General features: G+C 37.1%; 1 protein-coding gene across 1 annotated transcript in view; it reads right to left on the bottom strand.

The window, feature by feature from the left end:
• Positions 1 to 19,456, bottom strand: part of TTBK2 (tau tubulin kinase 2) — a 105,366-nt gene that overhangs the window by 40,449 nt on the left and 45,461 nt on the right. The window contains exon 7 of the mRNA XM_082058875.1: positions 348 to 413. Within this exon, the coding sequence (XP_081915001.1) occupies positions 348 to 413 (66 nt within the window). The remainder of the gene's footprint in view (positions 1 to 347; positions 414 to 19,456) is intronic.

The raw sequence follows: 19,456 nt of genomic DNA, 5'->3' as shown, positions 1-19,456 counted from the left end.
GATTGCTATACTGGAAGAGGTTTTTATTCATATTTCTTTAGTGTAGAAGGTTAAGATGACATACCAGACATTACATATTTTATAAAACTCAGTAACTTCACCTTTTTAATTTATTAACTTACAATACAATTGAACACCAAAGGTAACTATTAAAACCTCTCTTATTTCTACAAGAAGAACTTTTTTACCCTTGACTACCATATATTATCCTTTCTTAAAATTTAGAAGTATGAGTTTGTACATAATAAATACACATATAAGAAAATGAAAAAGGAAATCAACAGCAACTGCATTACTGCCTGCTTTCAGCTACATGAGATTGCTATGATAGAGATTCAGATACTCACTCTGTTCCTATGGGCGTTGATGGATGCGTATCGCACTGTTCCTCGAAAACCAGCGACAGCTCGTGGCTGCCAAAGAACAGAAAAAGAAAAAGATTCTGATTGTCAGAAGTGAACGCTCTGACTAATGAACAGAGCAGCTACAAAGTGAGTATGGAGCCACAACAAATATCATTTGAGACTTTTTGTTTTCTTTCAGTTTACTGTGTTTTTACAAGTTCTCAGCAGAAATCAAGTAGGCACCACAAACTGATATATGTCTTAGTTTTTAAAACCATTTATTTATGTCAGTTTTCATTCTCCACAGGTATCAAGTTCTGTTTACCTCATCCCTCAAAAAAAGCTATATGGCAGAACTATTCCTCTTTTTTCTCCAATAATGAAATTATTTCTTGATTTTAACTATTTTGAGTTTTTAAATCCTGACAGGATCTAAACAATAGCTATTGCTTCCACTTTGCTAAAATACACCAATATTATGTGGTATGAAGAGACAACCAGCCATTTCTTGAAATGTGGTAGCAACCTTTTCACAAATTATCTTCTGAAATAGCAAACCATTTTTTTAAATGTTTTTATAATTCCAAAAGCAGGGAAAGCCACAGGTAAGTCTCAAAGCTGTGGCTAAGTAATAAATAGCAAGGGCTGCACTAAAGGCACCAATCTAAAATATTTCTTTATTTCCAAATTTCTGAATACCAGTTTTTCTTCCCTGACACTCCAGATATTGTATGATCATAGGTCAATTGGTGGTTTATAATCACAGAATATAATTTTCCATCCTTCTTTCCTTTGAATATAATGTTACAAAAAGAATTGTATAGTTGATAATATTCATAAGTGCTATATATTTACAATTAAAAAAAAAAATCAAACTATGGTGTTATTTCTTTGCCTAATACAGATATCCAGTCTATTCTACCCTCTTCATTAATTATTCTATGTAGCAAGAACTGCCAGAACTGCTAAATTGGGTTTCTTTTACACAGTCTTATCTTCTCAATCAATAATTCTTTTTGCTTCCTTTAACAGTGAATGTGAGCAACTTGAATTATCTTCCTCACCTTTGACTTGTACTTAAAGGGATATCGGTGATCTGCCTGCCTGCTCCAGACTCACAACAATTCTTAAGATTTTTAAAAATTTTGCACAATACATTGAAAAGTCTGGTTTGATATATACACAAAAATAACCGCGATACAGAATTACTACCCTATTAAGATAAAACACTTCAGTCTTTCTCCACAATATATGTATAATTTCTTCTTACCCACCAAGAGATGCTACACTTGGGAGATATCATTTCAGTATGTCAGGAGTTGCCATTACTGTCAGTAACCCCATTGATTAAATCCAGCAGGATTATGCAGGAAGATCTTTAAAAAGGATTCAACAGCCCATATAATCAATGTCTGTTAGAGTGGTACAATGAGAGCTGAACCAGTGTTAGCTAAGGTGCAGAATATTTTCTAGGATGTTCTTAACATGAACAGGTTCTCAGATGCAATTCCATAAATGTTAGGTTTGGCACATTATCATAAAGTTTAAATGGTGATTGGAACATATTTTATGTTCAGGCAGGACAGACAATCGAGTTACTATCTTAAATCTTGACAGTATGTCACATTCCATACAGAACACTACCCTGAAATGAAGCATAATACAGGAGTTGCAGAAATTTCACAGTACCATGCAATTATAAAAACAATAGCCCAAAATGCTTTGGAACTGCTAAATTTCAGGAGAAACTGATTTTTTTTTAATTTTTTTTTTAAAGCAGTTAAGTCTCAGTAGTTCTGAAGATTGGCAAACTATCCAAGCAAGAATAATTTAGCACTGCTGCCAAGACAAAATACAGGTAAATTTCCAAAAAGATGCAGTTTGATGAATAACACTTCTTCAGAAGGGCACTGAGAACTTAACTTTAAAACACCTGGAAATAATTCAGTAAATCCCAAGAGTATAAAGTTTGAGAAGATGAAGCCAAATGCTTACTATCATCAGCCTCTGGGCTGAATGTTAAAAAGGAAGGACAATATTCCATTTCACTAAGTTAAATGTTTCCATTCTTCTGAGAATAATGAAAAACATGAAAACTAGGATGAAATGAGGCTTTTATTCTTAGGGTAACGACTTCAATTTCTACTTGATAACTAACAAAAAAACCCATTCCAGTTGCTTGACAGGGAAATAAAGAGTAAGAAATGGAATATGGAATCTAAATTATCCCATCCAGCTTACAAAAACTAACAATCTGACCTACTGCAGTTCTGTCCTGGGGGAGAAAAGCCCATATGAGGAATTTCATTGAGTACGAATTCAATTGCTCTTGAATGTTAAAGTCACTGCCATCCTTAGACATTCCGATGAAATTATTTGCCCTAAGTTGATTTCAATTATCTGAGAATCACCTGGCTGGAAAACAAACCAAACCAAAGCACATGAATGTTGTTTCTATATATTAGCTTATCATGAAATGAATTCTAAATTCTTTACCCCAGAAAGGACATCTAAATCCTTTTACAATCTCTCGTGCTAAAGTGTAGTTTGTATAAATCTGACTTGAGTATATGTGTCTCTACTAGATTTTAAGACACAATGAATTACCTTTTAGTAATGCAGCTGATCACTATTTAACAGTGGTATCAGAATGCCACACAACAATAAATTAATTCTGTTGTGTCACTAACAACATGAATGATGGCTCTAGTAGCTCAAATCAGATTTGCCCAATTCAGACTAAAATTTACAGACTTCTGAGCATTTGCAAATCTTCTGAAACTGTTTCAGAGCTCTTTACTTATTTCACAATGGCTTATGTAGTAAAAGAGAAATATTACAGGCAATAATAGCAACTTCTTGAATGTTTCACCACATTTTTTCAAATAAAATCCCCCTCTGCTATTACTGATCATGTTAATTTGTTTTTAGACATCTCCATTTTTTTATTCCTCACCTGCTGCCAGTTGGGGGGGGGGGCAAAGTAGTGCCTTGTGGAAACATTGTTTATAGTACTGTCTTCCAGATGGCTTATCAAAGAAAGCTGCTGCCACAGCAACTGAGCTTCCATAAGGCAAAGTAGATTTCCTTGTTAAGAAAAAAAAGCTTAAAAGGTCCAATTTTTCTTGGTCATTAAGGGTGACCTGTTAAGACAACCAAGAGACTCTACAGCATTTTTGGAGCATATAGCTCTAAAGGGCATTTGTACTAAAGAGATGGTGAATCTTAGATTCGAACGCTCCTGTGAATTCCAGCGACACGCTTGATTAAAATGGATCATGTCTATGTTCCTTTCCTTGACAAATGCCATAATCAACATTCTCTTTTTTTTTTTTCCACTTTAAGTTTAGTGGGCTTTTTTTCTTCTCATCAGTCACAGACTGGAAGCAATTGTCACATCTGGGTGCAATCTTGATTGCAGGGTTCCATTAACAGTTCACTCAGCAATGGATTCCATTCTTCAGCTCTTCCATATTTAAAATCTTACTTAGCTTGCATTCATTCTATTTATTTATGGCAACTATTGTTACCATGTTTTTCCTTCAGATAGAGTAAGAAAGCTTTTGACATAAACAACTCTCGAATTGGCATGGAAACAAATAGGAAATTAAAGAAGAGTTCTTATATTCTGGAGTTGTACTTTCTGTAGAAAAAAAAAAAATTCCTAGAAAAAATTGCATTAAATCCCAGATATTAAACTACTAGTAATAGCCATATAGATCACATGATTTAGTTCCTTTATTAGAATAAGAGAGACAATTTCTAAGAAGGATAGAGTTCTTCCATACTTACATTTGACACACGACACCTCAAAAGCAACGCTGAGATATTTACAAATCTTTTACAAAACTGTAACTTGTTTGGATCAGTTTCCATAAGTCTTTTCCAATATATTAGCTCAAGCAGCAATTTGGAAGTCAGAGTTGTCTCAGATTTGATTACTAAAACTAAATTCTTCAAATGAAAGTTAAATTATTTTGAAGATGCATGCATATCAAGTTAACCTTTTTACTGCAGTCACAGAAACTAGATAAATATGAAAAAAACCCAGCAATAATGATCCTTTACATTATATCTGACACATCCATGGTTCCTCCTATCAGTCAGGCAATGACTGAGAATTCTTAAGTGTCTTTAGGTTTTGGATCAAGAAACCAGCTCAAGCGGCGAAGCCGACCTTATCGGTGCTGCCTCTAAAGCTGAGTTCCAAAGCGCATAAAGGGGTGGGTAAAGAAGCAGCCACCTACATCACCTCTGTTTCCCTTTGTTAAAGGGAGAATCCTCCTTTCTTATGTTTTCCACTTTAAAAAAGTCACTTTCCTAGTTATTTTACCCAACAGATTATAGTTCCAGAACCACAGACAGTTCCAATTCTTTGGAACCTTTTTTCATACCAAATGGCTTCAACAATTCACATTCCCATCCCCCCTTTTTTGTGGATACAGGCTTTGCAATTTCATTTAATGCCTAGCATGTGTTAGCACCAGTTTGAAGTAAATAAAAAATTCAGGGATCACCTGGGTAAAGAAATATCAAGCAGTTGAAATACAATTGCCATTACAATATAATATACATCTCAATTAGTTGTCACCCACACTTCTAGCTCTATATAAAAACCACATCAGACACTAATAAGAGTACTTGCAACTTAAGACTCACTATTGACCCATCTCCTACCAATTGTCAGTAGGATACATTATTTGGACTCAGATCTACATAAAGAGAAGTTGGGATTTCCAAAAATCAATTGCAGCTGTCTGATGCTATGCTACCCAGTTCCAGCAGAAGCTGGGTAACAAGCCGAGTTAACATCTAACAGTACAATTCGGCTTTGCTATTGTGGCTTCTAACAGACGTGATGACAAATGAAAATTTAACGCCAACAGCCTGTGATATAAAGAGCATCACAGTCTCCAAGACAGCAATATTTGATATGCGAGCCAGCTCCCAAGCTACTCAGTTTCCAATCTGGAGTATTTACTTAGTCAAAGTGATGCACCAGCTGAAAACAGCAATCGCTCCAAAGCTAATTCACAAGCAGACACAAAGTCTGGTGGGCTGGAGGTGGTAACAACCTGCTGAGTATCTCTCACAAACCTGAACTTACTGCAGAAAAAATCACACGGGATAAATCTGCCACGTGCACGCTTGCTTTGCCCAGTGCAATTTTTCTTCTTCCTCTGACACCAGGAGCTGCAGCAGAGATGACTGTTAAGAGGAAGAAGCTAACGCTATGACAGAGAATTTTCCCAGACAGCAGGAATATTGTTTTACTTATCTCTAATAAGTAAAACTTTACAGTTGTTCTGCACTATGGGAAGGCCTGTGCCCTTAGCAGACTGGAGAATAGAGACCTTCGTTTTTAATTGTTTTGTACACATCATATTTAGCATTTATGATGATAATGGCATATATTAAAGAGTTGCATCAGTCTAGTAGTAGACTTATTTTCAACTAAGGATGGAAGCAAAAGGTCTCAAGCAAGCTAATGTACATAAAATAACAGACTTTCCTTGTTTTCTTTTAAACTATTCAAAATAATTTTTCGTAACTCAGAGAATTTAGTCCATAGCTCAGAAAGATTAAGAAAATAGTGTTTCTGTTTTGATTTCCATTTGCTTCTGTTTTCACCAGGAAACAAATTTTACTGGACCAAACCATCTGTCTTTGCATTACAACAGACTTTCATTGCAAACAAATAGAACATCTCTCAAAGACTTTCAGTCCCTGCAAGTTTAATGAAAATTGATGATTGAAGACAGAGCCCAAATTAGTACCTTGGCAGAGGTTAAATTGAAATGGCTCACATTAACACACACCAATCAGCTGGTCAATCAGCATGCACTTCAGATGGCAAGTAAGCACAGGCCTAGTCCTGAAACTACAACTTTTTGTTATCATGACCCTGGTCAAAAGGTAGGGTGGAATATGAAGCTGAAAATACTAAGAAAGTTGGAGGGCATAAGGGAAATAGTACACAAAACCAAAGGAAATCTGTAAGTTTCACCATTCATAGAATCTTGGTTTTCCAAATATAACATCAAATCTCAGTGGGAAAATGATTCAATTTTTTTTTAAAAGGACTGTTATAGTCCATTTCCCTGAGCATCTATCTGTTCTATAGAAAATAAAGGAACTGCTATATCAGAATATAGAACAGCTAGACAGCATGCCAGAATTTCTAAATTAAATTGTTCAATGATTGTTTGGATACAACATCGGTGTTCTACACACCACAGGAAAGGAGGCAAAACCCAATATGCCCCAGCAATTACAAAGTATTGTGTTATGAGAATTACATTTTTGCCTTATCTGAACTATTTATCAACCTGTTCCTTTAGGCAGGATATTAATAGTTTGCATATTCTTTTTATTTTTGACCCCAAAAACACCAGGTCACAAAGAATCTTTCTCTCAAATGAATAATCATACATTATTTTTAAAGTTTTAAATTTCATTTAATTACTGCAAGAATGTTTCATAGAGATCTTACAAAATAATATCACACAACATGAAATTAATATATCCATTCTACTTGTGTCACCTTCTAGGTCAACTCATAATGCTCTTTTTTCATCTTTTACATTAACTCACTACCTGCCTTTTCACTTTGTGCTATCACACAGGAGACACCAGCTGTCTGTCTCTATAAGACAGATTTCCTTCATTTCTTCTTTGTCAGTAATACAATCACACATGCGAGGATCCTGTTCGCTGGATGCTGAAAATGCTACATATATACATCATAAGATTGTGCCTGGTATAATCTCCCTCTGTGTCCTTGAAGGAGGTTATAGCAGAGAAACACAATACCTACACTGGTAGGTATAAAACAGCTATATCATTATAGCTGCATAAGTATATCACTGGTAGGTATATCACAGCTATGCATTACTTCAAAAACTTTTGAAACCTAACAATTTAATAGTTATTTCAATCTCTTTATTCAAAAACAATGCCTCAACAAACCTCTCCAAAACAACTACCTTGCCTTCCCTATAAAGTTATCACTAACTCAGAAATGGAGCTTCAAATGACAAATGTCATAATTCCTCCAACACATGCCGATTTCTGCTGATAAAACAAATAAAACAAAGGGCTCTAAGCTTAGTCTCTCCAGAAAATAACCATTTTCATATAGGACATTTTGACATAAAAATCTAAACCTTCTTCAGTTTCTCCTGGGATTTAAGAAAAAAATAAAGATGAATCAGGCTCCAGTCTTTTTTGACTTAGATGAAATGAGGGAAAGAATTCATGAGTATGTACAGATTATTTAAGAATGAGGCTATAAGTTTATGTGTTGCATTGAATGGCTCTGATAACATATAATAATTCCTTTGCTACAGAAGTGAAAGCTATAAAGGAAATAGAAAGCTGTAATAATTCATTTTAGACTCTTCAACAGAACTCAATTTTCTGAAAAAAAGCCTTGTTTTCTTTAAAGTAGTTCATTTTTTAACAAGCTATCAATTACCAAATGCTTGGCTCAGAATTTAAAAGGAAATCTTGCAAACCTCATATATTTCCAAAAAGATATGTAATGTATTCCGACTGATGCAGATTTAGTGAAGAAAAGCTGAAAGCATATTTTTAAAAATATTTGTTCTTCAGACATTTTTTGTTCTAAGGTAGCAAAATGTACAACATTTAATTTTATAGACATGGAAAGGCAGAAGTAGGCAATAGCAGCAAGAGATAGGTTTTCAAAAAAATCACCCTAGTGTTCTCTTCCAACATTACTTTTGAATCATTATTTATTAATAAAAACATTTATTTTAGAAACTAAGAATGTACAGTCAATAGTTTCCAATCCTGTTTGCAGAAGCCTACTGCATTCTATTTGGCAGCTGAATAATATCACAGACATATCTATTGCTCCTTTTCCTATTTTCACTTGTTTATTTTATTTATTTGCTGAACTAATTTTGCAGATTGCTGTAAAACACATGAGGAATGCAACAACCTTGTTCAGATAGATTAAGATTTATGCGCTAAAGATTTAAAATATTCTTTTGTTTATAATTTCTTGTTCACCATGCTGCTGATTTATAGAGCTCGGTACAAAACTATTACTTATTTTTCATGTTTTACAGTCACAGCTCTTGAATCTTCCCTTGCAACTTTAAGTGACAATACATGTTAAATATGAGACAGGCAGTATAGCTGAGGAAGACGAAAGATTTTGAGGGGAAAAATAAACACTATTTTACTTGTTTAGGTGTAAACATGCAACTCTTGACTAATCACATCCCCATGTAATGTATTGTTAGGGGTTTAGAGAGAACATCATTGAGATAGTAACATAAAGTAAATACCAGCAACAAAATACTTCTTGACAGGATGATACAACCACTGACCAGCACATTTAGCAAAGTGACATGGACCATTACCCTGCAGCATCTCACTTTCAACAGTTTTAGTCAGGTTTGGAAGAGAGGTCTTTTTAGACCAGTTAAGACATCTTAGCCAATTATTTATTACATGCGTAATATGGAGCACTATCAATTGAAACAGCTCTCTGGAACTTTTTTATATTATTTAATTATTTTTCATGTAATCCACTGCCATTTAATACTGTAGTCATAGAACATGCCCTAGCTGTCCATGGATTTTGCTTTAATCCATGTCAATCAAAGCAAAGAATGCATCAAGGAACTGCTGAAGATACAGTGTATATGCTCTCTAAATAAAACCCAAACCTGACAAATTACACAATTTTCTGGAGTTGACCAAAGTGCTGCCAATCATTTAATAAGCAGTCTCAATTCAAGCTGAATTTTGATCCAAATGCAACGTTTAGTAACTATTCTTGAAAAACTTCCAGTTTCTAGACTCTTATTTATAAAAAATATAGGCCATCAAGGTATTATTCAGGAGTAGTTACTAACAAAAATTTTCTATCAGTGGCACTGAGGTAAAGAAATAAAACTGCACCAGTTTTAGTTTGTAGTATCTGTGGACCGCTCCCAAGACTTTTTTCTTAATGTACTATCAATGTTTGCAGATCAGGTTATAACAGCATTTACTTGAAAAGGAGATTGAGAAGCATATATGAGCCATCCATCTTTAAGCAGTCTGTGGGTCCAAACTGCCATCAGAGAGGACAAAACATTTGCAGTCATCTTTTTTCTTACAACAGTGTGGCTTCACCAATACTCCTTTAGCCCTTAAAATTATCCCATTTTTTTGCCCACCATAGAAAACATTTAATAGCTATAGGTTCCAGTCTTTCAGCACCACAAAAACTATGTTATCCTCCAACCACAGAACTAAGCAATTTGCAGTTCTCTGCCAAGATGACAAGGAGGTAAGGTAGAATAAGATGGAAGTATTCTCTAGTCTTCGTCAGCAACCAGCGTAAATCAGGATATTAAAAGAAACACCATGCAATTCAAATGCACAAGCATTCCCAAATTTTTGTGAAGTAAAAGCAAAATAAAAGGATGAATATACAGGAAATGTATACCTTCTATCTCTGTATTTAACTGAAATACAATTGATTTTGAAATATTTCAAAATGTATTTCATACTCCACTTTGATATTTACCAACACATCTATGTGCAGGGTGGGGTTTTTTTGGTTTGGTTTTGGTTGCTGGGGGGGGTGGGGAGGGTTGAGGAGGGGTGTTTTATTTTGAGTTTTTTGTTGGGATTTTTATTTTTTAAGAATCCAACTTCTTAAAGTATATTTCCAGGACACCATCTGCCATCCTAAAGTTAAAGAAATACAAAAACTCATTTGCTGGAAAATCCTCAGAACCTGAGGGCACCAAAGAAAGGCAAGTAGCAGTTATCTGATTTTGTACATGAACACCTGAATAGAATAACATGTTCATTGTTCAATGTGAACAGGTTTGTAATTGCTTCCCTAGACAATAAAAAGATCTAAATATTTGTATCCACAATTGCTTTCACTGCATTTTTCTAAGGTTTAGACTGTACAGCAGCTGGTGTATCCTCTGCTTCAGCAGCAGTCAGAGACAATTTTGTTAATGACAGGTCACCAGTAAAGAGCACAGGTAACTCCTCGGAAAATTTGGTGGATACTCTCTCTCCTTTGGATTTGAACACTTTTGTTCATGTTCAGAGTAAGAGTTTTGTGACTCCCTTAATGCAAAGCATATCAGAAATACACTGCTACACTTCCATGTTGTTCTAAATCAGGACTACCCAGCTTGCTGATGTTTAAGATTTCAAATTATCAGGTAAAAAAAAAAATCTCTCTCTCTCTCTCTATATATATATATATATCTCTATATCTATCTAGCAAGTTAGATGCAAAATACTGGAAAGATCCTTCATGTATAAGAATGTAATTTTGATTTTTGTATTTATTTCAAATAAATACAGGGAAGTTTAGACACCTGAAACTGATGTCATGTTAAACTAATCTATGAGGGTGAGATTTCTGTTGAAGTTCTTCATTGTGTTTAAATAGGAATTGAGGAGCGACCCAAAATCTAGTCACCGGGAAAGGTAGAAGAAAGAGGGGGAGACAGGGGAAAGCAGTCATAGGGTAACACTCCCTTTGACCTAAAAAGACCCGTTTATCAAAATACAACTGCCCTATGGGCCAGGCAGTCTCCTCACAATACCTTGTAACCTCCTAGTTAGGACACTCGCAAAGAGAAAACCCATGCTCCAAACTGAGCATCAAATCGGGCAAAAATAATTTCTCCATCTCTGCTGAGCCCAAATCACCAGATTCAGGGGACTGGCTGTTAATCTGAATAATTCTTTATGCTGCCAGTCAGTGAGACCTGTATACTGAGTAGAAAAACACAGACATTTTAGATAAAATGCTTTTATCTACACACTACTTTCTTATGGATAGTTTTTCACTGTATTTTTCCCTAGCTCTGTCAGCTCTGCTTGCACACATTATACTATCTTCTTTGTTAAACAAATAAAATTCAGTTATTTGTAACTTGGAGTTGACACAAATAAAAGACCACAAAACTCATGATAGTTGAATTTAAGGACTTTTAAAGAATTATGACCTCAAAATAATTTTTAAGGTTAATCTGTTTAAAAGCAAAGACTAAAAGCTTCTTTTTTATTTTCCTTTCTTTATATTAAACTTAATAGTACCTTAAAGAACAGTTGTGGTTAACATTCACTTTAAAACAGGAGTGATGACAACTGCCCAAGAGCTTGCTGTAGCACTGCTGATATTAAGAATACAAACGTCCTTCAGATTTTGTCCTTCAAGGTTTTCTGTTTCTGAACCGCAGCTGACACCTTCACTTTCCATTATCACCATGTAATAGAGACATGCAAACTGAAGGCTGTATGAACTTACATTTATACTGAAAGAGAAGAATTTATTCTTTGTCTCAAGAAAACATGGATGGTAGTACAACTTACTGCAGCTGTCACTAGGACAATGGGAAACAAAATGGCAGGTAAAATAATCCTTCGACAACACTCTCAAAAAGCAATAAGCAGTAGACTACGAATCTCATAAATATACTAAATTTACATCCTGCTAAATGAATTTGCCTGATGATTAGAGAGAGTCTCCCCACAATTAAATTCTAGTTACCCTTCTTTGCAGTAATCAGTTCTTATCTATACCATTAATTCAATTATTGGCTTCCTCTCTCCAACAATTTATTCCCCTGCTGCTATTTGCTCCTTCCTTCTTTTAACAGGCTCCATCATCTCCAGCAGTTTCTGTTCTCTTTCCCATACACATTTTTCTCTCTTCCAATCTTTTCCATCGCCAGATAAAGCTCCTTCCACCAATGTTTCCTTATCAACTTCCATTCAAGAATTTAATTTTAACACTATCCCTAATACCCGCATCCCAGTACTGTCCCCAACATGTAAAATCTAGTTTCAGAAGTCTATACATATACATTACTGCCCAAGTTTCCATATTCTTCATCCCATTCCCAGCTATACACATATTTATAGGGTTCCCAAAAGTGTATTTGGTCAAAGTATACTTCGAGATTGATATTTTACTAGTTAGGTACTGCATTTGGGTGTTCAGAACAATTTCATTCTAATAAAATAGTATTAAATCTCCAATGCACATAAATCCATGCACAGGGGGAAAAAAAAATCCAAACTATATACTGTAAATAGTGAATTATCCGTTAGAGTGAAAATATTTCCAAAGACCTTATCCACACAAGTTATACCATTTCCTATTACTCTTAGAGTGACTATACAATACATAGAGTAAGTGGCAGAATAGCTACACTTCATCTGTATTCTAAGGCACACAATGCTATAATAGTATTACCTACATCAAGAATATTACATTTGCATTTGCATTCAAGATATCACCTGAAAAATTTTAAGCTTTTTTTCACGACATGTTTAAGTCAGACTTCAAGTTCTTTAGCTAATAAAACAAGGTTAACTAAGTTAGACAGAAAATATAAAATAACATTACATAAGCTCTCATTTTTCAACAAGTGTGAATTACTCTACACCTTTCCAAGCACACTACAATACACATTTGTCATTACTTCCTTTCTTACGTTCTTCACAATCCTACAAGCTGCAAGGAACGTTTCTGACTTTTAAGTTCTAACCAGGTAATAGTGTCAGGTCATTAAACTTAATGAACCGCAGCCCTTCACTAGTCTCTTCAACACATTCATTCACATACAATGTCTCAAATATCTTATTACTGAGATACAAGGGACATATCTTTCTCTCTTCGAAGTCAGTTCCTCACAAACAGTCATTCAGACAGTTACAAGACAGGGCATCTTTGTTAAAATGAATCTATTTCAAAATCAGGACTTTAAAAATACAGTAATTCTTCTGATTGATAACTATTTGTACCATGAAGAAGTTTGCAAAGCATTTTTATTGCTTTATATTTTTATGTTAATCTATTTTTCTTTCTGTTCTGAACACCTAGCAACTGAAGCAGATGACACTATAATAAGAAAACTGCAACTACAACTATTTCATTTTAAGACTAATACCTGGAACAAGTGGGACACTGTGTCTGCTAACTGAACAACCCTGGGTCCTTAAGATGAGCAATAAAGGTATTTCCTTTTGCCAGTATGTTCAGACACTGGGGCAGACTAACAAAGGTTTAACACAAACATTTTCATTACACAAAATCATCTCTCAAAATACTTCTTCCCACAATTTCCTGAAATGATCTCTTACTCCTCTTTATACAAAACAGTGATATTTTCCCACAAGGAAAATGCTGAATTTAATGTTACAGTCCAGATAATGATTATGGACTACCAGAAAAAAAGTAGTGCTTCTCTAACAGTTGTTGTATTACCTTTGTAATCAAGTCTATCTCTTTTTACCAACTTTACAACATTTTACTACCTACACAGTTGATATGTAAAGCTAAGACTCAGAAACCCCACATTCACTTCATAGGGAAGGGAATAAAGAGAGCTACAACTAAAATATTTTGGAAATACACTGGAGATGTACTATTTCATTGTTTTGTGAAAAGGAGTTCTGATATCATTAGAGGAAGAAATCATACAGTTCTGCAGAGAGAATTAAAGGAAAAAGGTATTTCAGCTGCAATATGGGAAAAGCAGCTTATGTAAAAAAGAAACAAAGGTGATGACAAAAGTACAAGGGAAACCAGGATGAATAAGGAAGAAATTTGATACTAGATCATACAAACAAAACCCATATGCTTCTATGCTTATAGCAATTTATTCCCAATTTTTAGAACTGGTGGAACTCCTCTGCTCTTAACTCTGTGCCATCCTTTGTACTGTAAGCTTGGGCCAGATGGAATAGATGACCCAAACAACACGTAACTGGCTAGATCCCTCAGTTCATAAATGAGGAAAACCTAACTGATAATGAAGAAGAGAAACGGATACTTCATATGAATCATTTGTGTCCTTCAAACACGTTAAAATCAGTCCATGCCGTAGCAGTGGTTCATATGAAAACTGCGGTTTACTGACTTCAAAAGCTTAAGCTTTGTGACTGTTGTGCACTTTTCTTGAAAGATGGGGTTTGATAGATACAAAATGTAAGAATAAAGAAGACATTAACACCTACAGAAGCAATTCTTGGGGGATAAACTACAACGTATCTCCTTCAAGTCTCATTTTTTTACTTCCAAAATCAGTCATAATGTCATCTGGCTGCTGCAAATGAAGGTCATTTTAGATAATCTAATCCAAGAGTGAAAAATCATGCTCTCGCAAATCCCACTGGAGGAAAAAAAAGAAAAAAAAAAACCAGTGAAATGGGCTGAAAACTGCTTGCTCCCAATTCTGTAAACATGTGACACTCTGAAATGCAATGAAAAATACAGTAAACACTACAAGTGTTGAACAACTGAATTGCTCACTTGGGACTACCCACTGCTGATCTTCCAGACAGATGGGGAGGAAGCTGCATCCCGCAGTCTGACGGGAATGAAAAAAGATTTCAAGGCCTTGGGATGGATGGTGAAAGAGTCTGGGGCTCAAGTGATTTTCTCTGCCCTCCTTCCAGTTCTGGGTGATGATATGGGAGGGAATAGAAAAATTCAGTCTGTAAACAATTGGCTACAGGACTGGTGCTACAGGCAGGGCTTTGGGTTCTTTGATAATGGCTGGTTTTACAAGACACCAGTCCAAACAGTGATACGTGGGAAAGGTTTATCTCGCAGGCGCAAAAGGATGCTGGGACAGGAATTAACAGGGCTCATTTGGAGAGCTTTGAACTAGACTCGAAGGGGGATGGGGATGTAGCTGGGCTTGCACCAGTAGGGCATCACACTAGAGTTCATGAAGGCTGGGAGGCCTCCCATACCCCTGGGGTGAAATTGGTGTGCTCAGCTCGCTCTCTGAAATGCCTGTACACCAATGTGTGCAGCATGGGGAATAAGCAGGAGGAGTTAGCAACCTGTGTTAGGGGAAGAGATTATGACCTAGTGGCAATTACAGAGACATGGTGGGACAGCACACATGACTGGAATGTGGTCATGGATGGCTATGTCCTTCTCAGGAAAGACAGGCCAGCCAGGCGTGGTGGTGGAGTTGCTCTTTATGTGAGAGAGCAACTACAATGTATTGAGTATTGTCCAGGCACAGATGAGGAGCAAGTTGAGAGTCTGTGGGTGAGAATTAAGGGGCAGGGTGGCAAGGGTGATACTATTGTGGGCACCTATTACAGGCCACCAGATCAGGGTGAGGAAGTTGACGAGGCCTTCTACAGGCAGCTGAGAGCAGCCTCACAATCACAGGCCCTGGTTGTGGTGGGGGATTTTAACTTCCCTGATGTTTGTTGGAAGGACTACTCAGCCAGCCAGCCACAGTCCAGGAGGTTCCTCCTGTGTCTTGACGATAACTTTCTGATGCAAAGGGTGGAGAAGCCGACTAGGAGAGGTGCACTGCTGGACCTCATCCTCACTAACAAGGAGGGTCTGGTTGAAGCAGTAAAGGTTGAGGGCTGCCTTGGCTGCAGCGACCATGAGATGGTGGAGTTCAGGATCTCATGTGGCAGGAGCAGGATAGCAAGCAGAATTACAACCCTGGATTTCAGCAAGGCAAACTTTGGCCTTTCCAGGCAATTGCTGGGGGAAATCCCATGGGCAAGGCTGCTTGAAGGTAAAGGGGCCCAAGATAGTTGGTTAGTATTCAGGGACTGTTTCTACCGGACACAAGATCAGAGCATCCTGACACATAGGAAATCAAGGAAGGGAGCCAAGGAGAAGTCATGCTTGACCAACCTCATTGACTGTTATAAGGACATAACAAGATGGATGGATGATGGCAGAGCAGTGGATGTGGTCTACCTTGACTTCAGTAAGGCATTTGACACAGTCTCCCACAGCATCCTTACAGCTAAGCTAAGGGAGTGTGGTCTGGATGATCGGGTAGTGAGGTGGACTGCAAACTGGCTGAACGGAAGATGCCAGAGAGTCATGGTCAATGGGGCGGAGTCCAGTTGGAGGCCTGTATCTAGTGGAGTGCTTCAAGGGTCAGTACTAGGACCAGCATATATTCATTAACGACTTGGACGAGGGAATAGAGTGCACTATCAGCAAGTCTGCTGATGACACCAAGCTGGGAGGAGTGGCTGACCCGCCAGAAGGCTGTGCCGCCATCCAGTGAGACCTGGACAGGCTGGAAGGTTTGGGCAGGGAAAAATTTAATGAAATATAACAAGGGCAAGTGTAGAGTCTTGCATCTGGGTAGAAACAACCCCAGGTTCCAGTATAAGTTGGGGAATGACATGTTAGAGAGCAGTGTAGGGGAAAGGGACCTGGGGGTCCTGGTGGACAGCAGGATGACCAGGGCCAGCACTGTGCCCTTGTGGCCAGGAAGGCCAATGGCATCCTAGGGTGTATTACAAGGGGTGTGGTTAGTAGGTCCAGAGAGGTTCTCCTCACCCTCTACTCTGCCCTGGTGAGACCACATCTGGAATATTGTGTCCAGTTCTGGGCCCCTCCGTTCAAGAAGGACAGGGAACTGCTGGAGAGAGTCCAGTGCAGGGCAACAAAGATGATTAAGGGAGTGGAGCATCTCCCGTATGAGGAAAGGCTAAGGGAGCTGGGTCTCTTAACTTGGAGAAGAGGTGACTGAGGGGAAACCTCAATGTTTACAGATATATAAAGGGTGAGTGTCAGGAGGATGGAGCCAGGCTCTTCTCGGTGACAACCAATGACAGGACAAAGGGTAACGGGTTCAAACTGGAACACAAAAGGTTCCACTTTACATATGAGAAGAAACTTCTTCTCAGTAAGGGTGACAGAACACTGGAACAGGCTGCACAGGGAGGCTGTGGAGTCTCCTACTCTGGAGGCATTCAAAACCTGCCTGGACGCCTTCCTGGAACACCCCTCATCTGGGTGTTCCTGCTCCAGCAGGGGGATTGGACTAGATGATCTTTCGAGGTCCCTTCCAATCCCCAACATTCTGTGATTCTGTGACTCCTCTTCTTGTTTATTACTTTCTGAGAAGCTCTTTTTTTGAAAATGCAGGTTTAATACAAAGTATTTAGGTAAGAGCAGCTACAGCTGATGGACTCCTCAGTAGCACATTTTTAATGGTGCTAAATCACCACGGAGTCTGACATAAAGATGGGTAGTACAAAGATGAACGACATCTCTGAAAATGACACTGAGATATCTTAAGATCTGACAAGCACAACAGCAAAACTCCGGGGAACCTTTTGCACAGAAGTATAGCTTGAACTCTTCAAGGAATTAGTTTGGATGATCTTCAGGAAAGGCCTCTTCATTTTAAGCTCTTTCTGGTGAAAAGTCTAAAGAGACACCACAACTTCTCAGGAAGAAAATAACAAACTGACAACAAAAAATTCTCCCACCAAAGCTGTCTATAAGAAACAAAGTAACAGCAAAAGTAAAAACGCAATGTCAAAACTACTTTCTTCAGTAATTCAAAACAAGAAGTCAGCAATATGTACACAGCACATGTACAAATGACTTCCTATCATTCATGTGTGGTTTATTAGAAGCTAATCTTTTCCACATGCAGTTTTGTCTCAATCTTTGCATAAATCTATGCAGACTGGCACTAAATTCTGCTTCTTGCTTTTAAGCATGCCTTCCATTTAAATCTTAAACAATAGTTACAGTCATAACAGACTGTATTTGAAGGTTTAAGGGTCAAAGATTATTTTCAGCTCCTACAGAAAATGACACTTCTCCAGTTTTGTTTCCAAACAGAGATTTAAGAGAAAAGAGTGAAGTTTTGGGTGATTACAGAAATCTCCCTTCCAACATAAGGAACAGTCTGAAATAAAGAATAAAGTTCCTTTATTTAAAAATCCAGAAGTAGGTAATGGAGGCAGGGGTCATAATCTGTACTGTTCCTTACCCTCACTGTGAATGAAAGACAATAGGCTGTGCAGGCAGAAATCTTGAAAAGCCTTAAAAATGAAAATAAGTAGCTTCTTCCATGGACTTTGGAAGGGTAACTTAACCAAAACAAATTTCATAGATTGGGTCTGTAGTAACACCCTGAATTCTAGTGTTTCTCAAGGCAAAAACCTTGTATTCATCCAACCAGAAAAAGGATACTGTAACAGCCAGGTCAGGGGACAGCGAGTCTACACAACAACTTCAGGTTCGTGGGGAAAGTAAAAAATAAAAGGAATACATACACATATGAATATATGTGCACATTATACAGAAAACACCACCCGGATATATACATAGACCTGATGTAAAGACATACTGCCAGTAAACAGGACTTGGTGACAGGAGGACAGTACTGCATGTGGGATTAGGAACAGAAGTAGCGCTGAGGTGTTGGCACAGGAGAAAGGTGACTAAGAGCACGTTGAGTTTGAGCTCATTGTAACATATTCACCAAGATACCAGAGACAGATGACAGTTTTAGTTTGCACAAAAGGAAACTGCGCTGGAACAGGGACATCATGAACATGAAACCTGTGCCTAGAGACTAAAAAAAATAAAGTATTTTTGAATGAAGCTATCTGAAGATAAACAGGAAAAGGAGAGAACATAAAACTAGAGAGCGATACGCTGAAGAAAGAAGACTTGAAAATAAATCATGAAAGAAGCTGGAGCCAGAGGAAAGTCAGATACAGGAAGACTGTCACCAATGATAAAGAGGTAGAAAATATGTGGATGCAGGTTTAAGGCCTGTATGAATGGAAAATGGGGAAAACTGAGAAGAGGGGAAAAAGCTGGCAACAATCACATAAGATGAAAGCCAGTAATGTTGAGAAGAAAAATCAGCACAAAAAAAGAAGACGTCACTAGGTGATATGTTGTTTATTACATGGGCATGCGAGAAGCTATAAATAAGTTCTGATGGCATAATTACAGAAATTCTAACATTCTGGATGCTAGCATCTCTCAGTAAAGACAAGCTAAACAATTTCTTTCAATTGTAGACTAATCTACCTATACAATTTTATTTGCAAGTTTGATTATATTACGATCCCTAGACAAAAATATTTAGTAATTAACAAATAAAATAATTTCAACTTACTAATATATGAGCCACTATTAATTTCAAGGCAGACTGAACCACAGGTGCTTTACTTGTTGTGAACTTTGTAAAAAACAACAGCAGAAGAAACTAAATAGTGAGATATACCCTCTTTTATTTGATAGTAAATCACAAATTAAAATACATTCTTATTCTAGTTGATGTGTCAAATGT

This window comes from Streptopelia decaocto (genome assembly GCF_964273445.1).
Source record: "Streptopelia decaocto genome assembly, chromosome: 7".
In the NCBI taxonomy this organism is placed as follows: domain Eukaryota; kingdom Metazoa; phylum Chordata; class Aves; order Columbiformes; family Columbidae; genus Streptopelia; species Streptopelia decaocto.
This window is presented reverse-complemented; position numbering and strand designations above follow the sequence as displayed.